The sequence below is a fragment of the Palaemon carinicauda genome, chromosome 35 (assembly GCF_036898095.1).
Source record: "Palaemon carinicauda isolate YSFRI2023 chromosome 35, ASM3689809v2, whole genome shotgun sequence".
Taxonomy (NCBI): Eukaryota; Metazoa; Arthropoda; class Malacostraca; order Decapoda; family Palaemonidae; genus Palaemon; species Palaemon carinicauda.
In genome coordinates, this window is record NC_090759.1 from 60,454,542 (window position 1) to 60,463,348 (window position 8,807).

The 8,807-nt window shown below is 35.3% G+C and overlaps 1 protein-coding gene across 22 annotated transcripts in view; it reads left to right on the top strand.

Annotated features, from left to right (window-relative positions):
• LOC137627783 (titin-like) overlaps positions 1-8,807 on the top strand; it is a 218,029-nt gene that overhangs the window by 149,167 nt on the left and 60,055 nt on the right. For 18 of the 22 annotated variants that reach the window (XM_068359103.1, XM_068359107.1, XM_068359108.1 and 15 more), the window contains 4 exons: positions 69-764; positions 1,265-1,906; positions 2,617-2,697; positions 5,668-5,712. In XM_068359103.1, coding sequence (XP_068215204.1) covers positions 69-764; positions 1,265-1,906; positions 2,617-2,697; positions 5,668-5,712 — 1,464 coding nt within the window. The remainder of the gene's footprint in view (positions 1-68; positions 765-1,264; positions 1,907-2,616; positions 2,698-5,667; positions 5,713-8,807) is intronic. The other 4 variants (XM_068359113.1, XM_068359114.1, XM_068359122.1 and 1 more) reach the window with 1 other exon arrangement.

The window sequence follows — 8,807 nt, forward strand, 5'->3', positions numbered from 1 at the left end:
TTCTGAAGGAGAAAGCTATTATGACTACTTTGAATTCTTCTGCTGATTCCACTGGTATGTGATTACAGAAATGTGCGTCCCTGGATTTAAAGCACTAGTGAATTTGGCCACCGAAGGGCAGTTAGATCTTGAGACTGTAGAGCTAAAGCCGACAGACAAGGTCGCGTTCCAGAAGGACATTGCAAAACTGAATTTCCATCTGAAGAAAGGCGTACAAGTGAATGAACTCATGTCAATGATGAAAGAAGGAGAATTCGTAGCCTTAAAGAAAATAGAACACCAGGCAAAGCTCCTGGATGTCGTTAGTCGCCTGGAGAGTGCCACAGCCACCAAGGTACTTGTCCAAGAGGCTGCTGAAAGAAAAGAACGAAGTATAGGTCTAAAGAGTGTCATACGCACCTTAGAGACTGGAGAAGAATCTATGGAGAATGTGATAATGGACATATCAAAAGAATTTGGACCGTCTTCAGAGCCTGTGAAAGAAATTGCAGCTATAGGCCACCTCTTGCAAGAGGGTGTTAAGTGTGATGAAGTCATTGCTTTATCAGAGTCAGGCCTTTTACCAAGCTTGAAGACTCCTGAAGCTCAGATGCCACTCATATCCATTGTAACGAAAAAAGGACATGTTGGCACTGTTTGTGAAGTCCTTGTTGAGGACAGTGCCAGAGAAATGCAAGATAAAAAGCCTAAGCCGAAGAGTGCGCGAATGACGGAAGTTAAAAATTTACTGAAGAAAGCGAAGGCTGAAACTGTGAATGTGAAGAGTAAGTTGAATTTTGATCTTCATTCATCTCAGCTGCAGCCAGATTAAACAAATAATTTTATTTTGATAAAATCTTTATATTCTCCAGTCAAGTTATACTAATATTTTTACATTTACTTTTGTTGCAAATATTTACAAACATAAACCTTGGTGAAAAAATAATCAATGCATCAACATTTGTCTATAATTCATGAAGATAAACATAAACATTTTCTTATCAAAACTAAATTAAGTTTCCCATTTTCTTGATGTTTAGGAAAATTTATTCAATAAAGTTATTTGGCTGGAGTTTGGCTTTCCATGGGACAAAAAAGCAAAAACTTGGCCGCACAGAGTGCTCGATAACTCTATTGATGAATTCTTCTTAAAGACCATATAGATGATTGTTTTTATTTTCAATACTTTTAAAATTGAAAAGCTTCAATCCAGCCCTAACATTTCTTCCTAAAAATAAGAATAACTTTCAATCCTAATGGTGTTCCTCTTCCCCTTTTAATAAAGCGTTTACTGCGGAGATGGTACCTGGTGTCCAGGCATACGTACGCATGGCACAGGAGGAAAGTATCAACATTGACGAAGTTGTTCAGAAAGCTGCACTAGAACCTGAACTTAAAGAAGAAGTAGCCAAGATTGGCCTGATGGTCAAACATGGTGTTTTGGCCCAAGATGTCATGACTCTAATGGAGGCAGGAGAGTTCCCACAGTTGATGAAAATGGAAGCTCAAGCACAGCTAATGGAAGTAATTGAAGAATTTGGTTTCAAAGCTCTTGTAAATGAAGTAATGACAGAGCAGGTAGAACGGGCTATCCAAACAACAGACAAAACTATCGGCGTCAAGACATTCATGCGCATGATGCAGCAAGCAGATGTGAATGTCGAGGAACTCATAACTGAACAGTTCCCCAAGGAAATGGAAGCCTCTCTGAAAGAACCTGTAGCCAGAGAAATGGCAAAAGTTAGCGTTATGCTGAAGGAAGGTGTTCAAGCAGAAGAAATCATGTCAATGGTGGAAACTGGGCAACTTCAAAATCTCCAGAAACCAGAGGCCCAGATGCCATTAATCAATGTTGTAAAAAATCAGGGTCACAGTGCCCTGATTTGCCAGGTGTTGATCGAGGATTCAGTCAAAGACATCATTCAAGGTGAAAATTATGTCGCATCTTCTAGGAGCAGTGTTGTAGCGTTGTTAGAACGTTATAGTATGAAAATATAGCCCGCTTCTGTTACTGAAATTAGTTTGCGGATGTTAACTTCGCTGTTCATTGTTTGTAGAATGTCTTAACAAGCAACTAGCCTTCTTTCAGAACTTTTACACTTTCAGGCGTAACATACAATATGCCCACATGTGCTCTATAGAGAGATGGCCACATTTATATATTTTAAAGTATAGATGCATGCTTAGTTTATTTTCTTTATTTCACATAAATCACTATAATACCTACCTATATACCTAATTTCGTACTAACAGTGCTTTCTGTTTTATAATATTTATGTTATTTTAAAATTAACTATTGAAATAAAGTTAATTCATCCATAGAAATTACTAGGAGAGAAATCAACCCTTACCATTAACTAAAAAATTTTAAGATAATTTTGACAGATACTATATATATAATTTCAAGAAATTCCAACTTTTTATTTGAATACCCTTTCCAAAAATACAGATCTTCTTACATTTCAAACTAGATTATACATTTTAAAAGAACACCGGTCTATTAAACCCTTTAATTGCACACCATTTTATTAAACGATTTAACATAACGCCCTAAAAAAGACCCATTCTCGGTGCCACCAGCTATTATCGTCAACTTTGCCAGTAGGAACCAAACTGATCAACCTCCTCTACTTCCAGAATTGCCGAAGGTAGATTCAGCTACCATTTCTTCTGTCGAGAGCTTCCAGTCGGCGTCTTCTATGCAGGTTGAAGTCAGAGGTAAGAAACTGGACCCTAGCTCCACTTTACCATTTAGAAACGGGGCTTAGTTTTTGGTGCTGTAGAAATCGGGGATTGGAATTCTTGCTGGGAGTTAACTACCTTAGAATTCTTAGTGGAACTGTAAGGTAGAAATGAAGAAAAGTAGATTTAGATAATTGTGGAATGACATTCTATATAAGAGTAGTCGTAAGATAGTTAATTGAATATGACAAAATATGTTGAGTAATTTAGTTGGTTTTGATACCAGATTTCTAAATAAAACGCTACAATTAAAATAACTTAGTGCTGGCGTCATCATGAGCTATAGTTGAGTAATTAAATTGAGAATTAGATTATTACAAAAAGAGTACTTAAGCCTCTTCTGTTTATTTTCTCAATTGATTTTTTGTCAACCAGTAATAGTATTTAGAAAGAAATAATTCACCATGCTTCCCTTTGTGTTGTTCTATTAATGAAATGTAGTTTATTTATTGTATGTTTTTACTTACTTATATTTGAATTACAGTATTGTTTTTGTGACTAATTATGTTTTAGTTGAACATTTATACCTTTTTTTAAGTTGTAGCCTTTAGTTTTTTATCAAGTCCATAACAAATTTTTTATTTATTCCATGTTTTTAATTTTGTAGAATATGAGCACCTCTCTTATGTTGTTTTCTTTTATAACAGTAATCCCCAGATATAACAGTGAGCCGACCTAGCCTCATCCAGTTCTCCTGTGTTTGTGATCGTTTTTCCTTCCTGTGTACCAACCTGTAAAGGGTCAACCCATGATGGGCTTTCACTAGCCCTCCAGTCAGTCACTGCACATCCTATCAGCTTCATTACAGAAGCTTCTGTGTCTCCTGATCTGGCGAATTTCACGTTTCGAATTTCACGGAGTCTAATGTCACTTTACTCAATTTTTGAGTAATGTTTGCTACCAGAGACTTATTCACCTGTGAATAAAACTGGCAATTGAAATATCACTACTGGCGAAAGGCTTAGAATTTGCTTGATTTTTGGATTGGTTCTAAAATAAAGTTAAATAGAATATATCCTCTGCAAAGGAGTAACAGGTTTCTGGGGAAACTACCTTGTGCTACGTAATTAAATATTGATCATGATTTACATTGCCTCAGGCTCATGCTCTCTAGAACTTTGCCTCTCCATACAAGAATGAGTTTACTCGATGTAGAAAAAAAATGCTCTTAATGTAGGATCTTTTTAGCAAGGATACTCATTCCAAGACAAAATAAAAGGAAAAGCATTGCTGCGCAATTTCCTCTCAAACTTGATGTTTATATTGAAGTGAAAGATGTCATGTGTTCCAATATTTCTCCAAGATAACTTTATGTAGCAAGGCCCGTCAGTGTCTCTCGTACTGGCATAGCAGTGAATAAAGAAAAGTTCCTTTAATATTATAGTCTCTCCCTTTAAAGAGGTGTGATGTGGACCTTATACCAGCGTTTAATCTACAGTGCATTCATGTCCCAAGCAGATAAATTGAATGAATTTCGAGTGATTAGTGAAAGATACTTTAAGGAAAAAAATTTGGTGCTTTCTTAAGAATGACTTTTATTCGCTAGTATAGTTGTCTGGCTTAAAGTCTATTTCCACTTATTAAAAAAAAAGACATTTCGAAGCAAGCATTGCGTCGATGCATAGTATCATCGTAAGATGTGAAAGGTCTGTTTATTCAGACAGACAGACCATTTAAAGTCAAATGAACTACTTAAATGTTTGTTTATAAATCTTATTGTATTTATAAAATTAGATTTATTTAATGTTATCCAAAGGTGCTTTTGTGGCTTTGCTCTACAAAGGAAAGTTTAGCGCTTCCTTTTTCCTTTTTGTTTGTGTCCTTCACATATTGATTAAATGGCCCTATACTTACTGCATCATTTCAGTGCCAAGTTAACTGTAGTTTGACAGTGATTAAATTGCTGACACTACGAAAATTGATCTTGTAAGATCTTTTGAAAAAAAAAAAACTGCCCATACCAGGACACGCAAAATAGTTCACCATTAACACTTGTGAGTTGTGCTCCCCTTATCCTTGTTAATTTTAAGTGTGTGGTAATTGCATGTCATTTGCATACATTCCATCCTCTTTTTTTATGTTTGTATGATTTTATTCCTTACCTTTAGATTTACAATTTCCATTTGTTGTTAAGTAGTGTATGTACTCCATTCCTTATCTCATGAATTGTAGAGTTCTTCCATATTTATTTTTATATTGTAGAATATAGAAAAGGTATTTGATTTTTTTCTGTACAGTTGATTATATTCAGAATTAGCTCATGATGATTTTTTTAAATAAAATTTTTAAAAATGCAACCAAATCTATATCCTTTATGTAATAAAAGGTGTAATTGTATAATGCTTCATGAAAGGTAAGTTTTTTTCTTAGATAAATTTATCTAAATAAACATGCAATTGTTATTGTACTCACGCGCGCCGTTACTGACGTTATTATTCTTCAGATGAAACCGATAAATTACGAAATCTATGACGCCCGGATGGCTTAATAGAGTTTTCTAGAACTCGGTGATTAAATGCCTATAATAATGACGATTGAAACGCGATTGATAGTTTTATAAGTTCGAAAAAGCGACGGTTTACCCTCAAGTCCCTTTACCTTCTCCGTTAACCTGTAAACAACAATTAACACGTGAGGACCCTCGTTGGTAACTCGTGAGTACCCTAAATAAAATCTACTCCTGTTCTTTAATTAGGTTACGAAGGAGCTGTTCCTCTCACTCCTTGGCCCTGCAAACTTCCTAAAGTATATGTTATCTCATTGCATGTTTTAAGGGTATATCACATCTGCTTCCATGAAGTGGTTTGTTTTTAATAAAAATTGTAGGTTTATCAGATTTCGACAGTCACGACCAGGTTGTATACACGGAGTGAGTTGAACAAGGACTCCCTTAAGAAGTCCCGATACTATTCCTTAGACCTTAACACCCCCCTGCTTCATTTCCAGCCAAGAAAAAGAAGCAATCAACGACGGTGATAGAAACATCTGAAGGTTGGCATCGAGCTGTTGGTTAAGATTTTGAGCTGTAATCTCACCACCACAAATTCCCCAAGAAAAAGAACTGATACCTATTAACTTGATGTATATTAACCCCATTATCAAGGCCCCACTGAGACACTAAGCGTTTGGATTGATTCTGGACTGCATTGTGTTCATGCATGAGGCTGATCACTGGGGGTCGAGAAAGTCGAAACGTTTGGCGTGTCAGCTCAGTATTATAGAGAGCATTACAAAATGTGGCAGTTTTGAATTACGTGCCTCGGAGAATTGTCACAGCAGTAGGCAAAGATCAGAAAGGTTCTTTTAGCCTTCTCATTCTGATGAATGGTCACGCAAAAGAAAATCTAAGTGCTGATTCATAAAAAAAGAGAAAGGTTAGGCCTACTGGTGTGTTGGGTACTGTCTAAAAAATTTTGAAGATTTCTTCTCTTGAGGCAATCTCTGTTGGCACAGTATGTCCTAACTCGCCACGCAGAAGCAAAGCATACAAAATGTACTTGAATAACTGTAATCCTTTATCAGCAGTAACAACGCAGTACAAACTGTATCCTGATTTCCTTCTGTAGTTAATTAAGGTCACTACTTAGCTGCTTATTGAATTAGTAGAGTAACATTTAACAAGCTTCTCAAAGGATAATTCCTTGCGAGATTCTATTGTTTAAAGATGCTCACAGATAATCTTCCTAATTTCAGGTAACTTCAGCTATATTTATACAAGTGCTAATTCTAAGAGACTGTAGACGCCTAATTACAGCTTCTTTCATGTGTCCTTACTCAGATATAATTTCTGTTGAGAAATAACGCTTCGCTGCGTATTTAGAAAGAATGACTAATCGTTTGGAATGTTAACTCCATGTTTTTTAGAATGTTTAAAGGACATAATTGTCCAAGGCAGTAACGTTAATGATTTCAAAGTTGCTTTTAGATTATTTTTGGAGACAAACGAATGTCATAAAACTATTTTATTACTTGAACGATAGTTGCTAGTTCTGTAAAGTGTCATAGTTTAGCATTATAAAAGTCAATTCAAGACTAAATGTAGTGATCAAGAGAATGCATTTTGTGCTGCAATATGCCCCAAGTAAATCTTAAGAAACTTTTGTACATAAAACACATAATTGTAACCTCCCTATTCCACCTTTACCCCTTTACTAAATGAATTGGATTTCAGCTGGTTTGGCTTCTATTGGATACACTGAGTGTATCTCGTGGAACATAAGAGGCCTTTGATTATTGTTTTTCGTTCAGATTGCGAAGAGAACATACGTTGAAAAAAGTACATCGTGTGAAAACCGGACCTGCTCGTGCACCATACAATACTGACCCACTTTTGCAACAATATCCAGATTTAAAAAAAAAGATTATACAACAGAAACATAAATATATGTGAATATATTCAAGTGAAAAGAAGATCACAGTCCACCAGATATGCCAGCCAAGAACGGAAGAGAAATCAGTACCCGCCACTGAAGACTGTTTTTCAAAATATAACCGTCATCCAGCGCCCAGGAGGAAAAACAGAGCGAGTGATATGCTTTCTTCTTCCAATTTCTTTGGCGGCTTCATATCTCTTTATTATTTACTGTATACTGACACTTTTGGTTTTTGGTTAATTCTATGGAAGGCAATTTATTTTTACTTGAGACTGGCATGTTCCTTTTGCGCCACCAGACGTTCAGGCTAAGGCTTTCGTAACACCATGTTACCATACATGTACAACATTTCACTGAAATATCAGTATTTTACATTCCATGGGCTCCCAGATTACCTCAGATTAAAGTCTGGTCTTTAAATAGTACAATCACATTATACATTCCAAGACAATCTTGATGAAGACCATTCCAGTAAAGATTTTTTCTGTCAAACATTTCATCTTGCACACACAAACAGGTATTCACACACACCAGCCTTAGTTTTAGACCTGAATGCGATGACGTCAAAGAAACTGTCAGCAGCACAACTGCGTTAGTTACAACATAACAACAGTCCCTGAGAAGTAACAAAGGAAATCATTCTTACATATATACGAATATATATAAATATTTGGCACACTGACTTCATCGAGGGTAAATAGTATATTATTCTTTTTGTTAGTTTAGTATAAACATTATCCAAGAAGTGTTTAGTGAACAATTTCTGTGACAAACAGTACAGACCTGCTCCAAAATGTTGAGAAATTTCAGATAGATGAACTTTTCCTCTTTAGTGTCCAAATTTCCTCCATTATTTCTCAGGCTACTTAGCTACTGACATTTCCATATATTTTCGGTTACTTAAAGCTTCAATCAAGACTTGCGCATTTGAAACTCTAAACAGCTGACCATTACCAACGGCATTTTATTTTTCTCGTCTGACAAAAATTAGCTACAGCGTTTGCAACAATCACAATGACTGCTACAGCACTTACAACACTTACAGTGACTGCTACAGCACTTATAACACTTACAGTGACTGCTACAGCATTGATAACACTAAATACAATGACCGTTACAACACCTACTGTCATTGGAGCTTCCCAAAAATGTGTTCTGTGTACCACCTCTACAGTGGAAAAACATTCATTCCAAAATACAAATATTTTTGAAATGAAACAATCCTTTCTAGTCTCCAGTTCAAATTCTCTCCACCAGGTGGCCTCAGACACAGCTAAATATATTTTCTGATATTATTTTCGTTTCATTTTTATTTTCTTCAACGCTCTTTCTAAATTGCATATTGATCTCATAGATATCCAGTAGTAGGGAGAACAAGATATGAATTAAATTAATTTTTTTTCTGAACTTTCCAAATTTAAAGAATTTTGAAAACCCTTTCGTTTGTGATCTTAAAAAAATCTCTTCCCTTGGGGGAGGATTATCTTATTGTTAATGAAATGGAAGTAATAAAAAATTGACTTATGTAAAAGTGGTATGGCAACTTCAAATGTCATCAATGCTATATTATAGCGGAAGAAAATAATTTAATATAATGATTTAGTATATTTGTTTTACGAATATATTTCATTTTTTAGAAAAATCCTTGTGATGATTATGTTTATAATTCATATTGTTTTATAAGCATTGATCATAGTTAATATTTAGTTATGT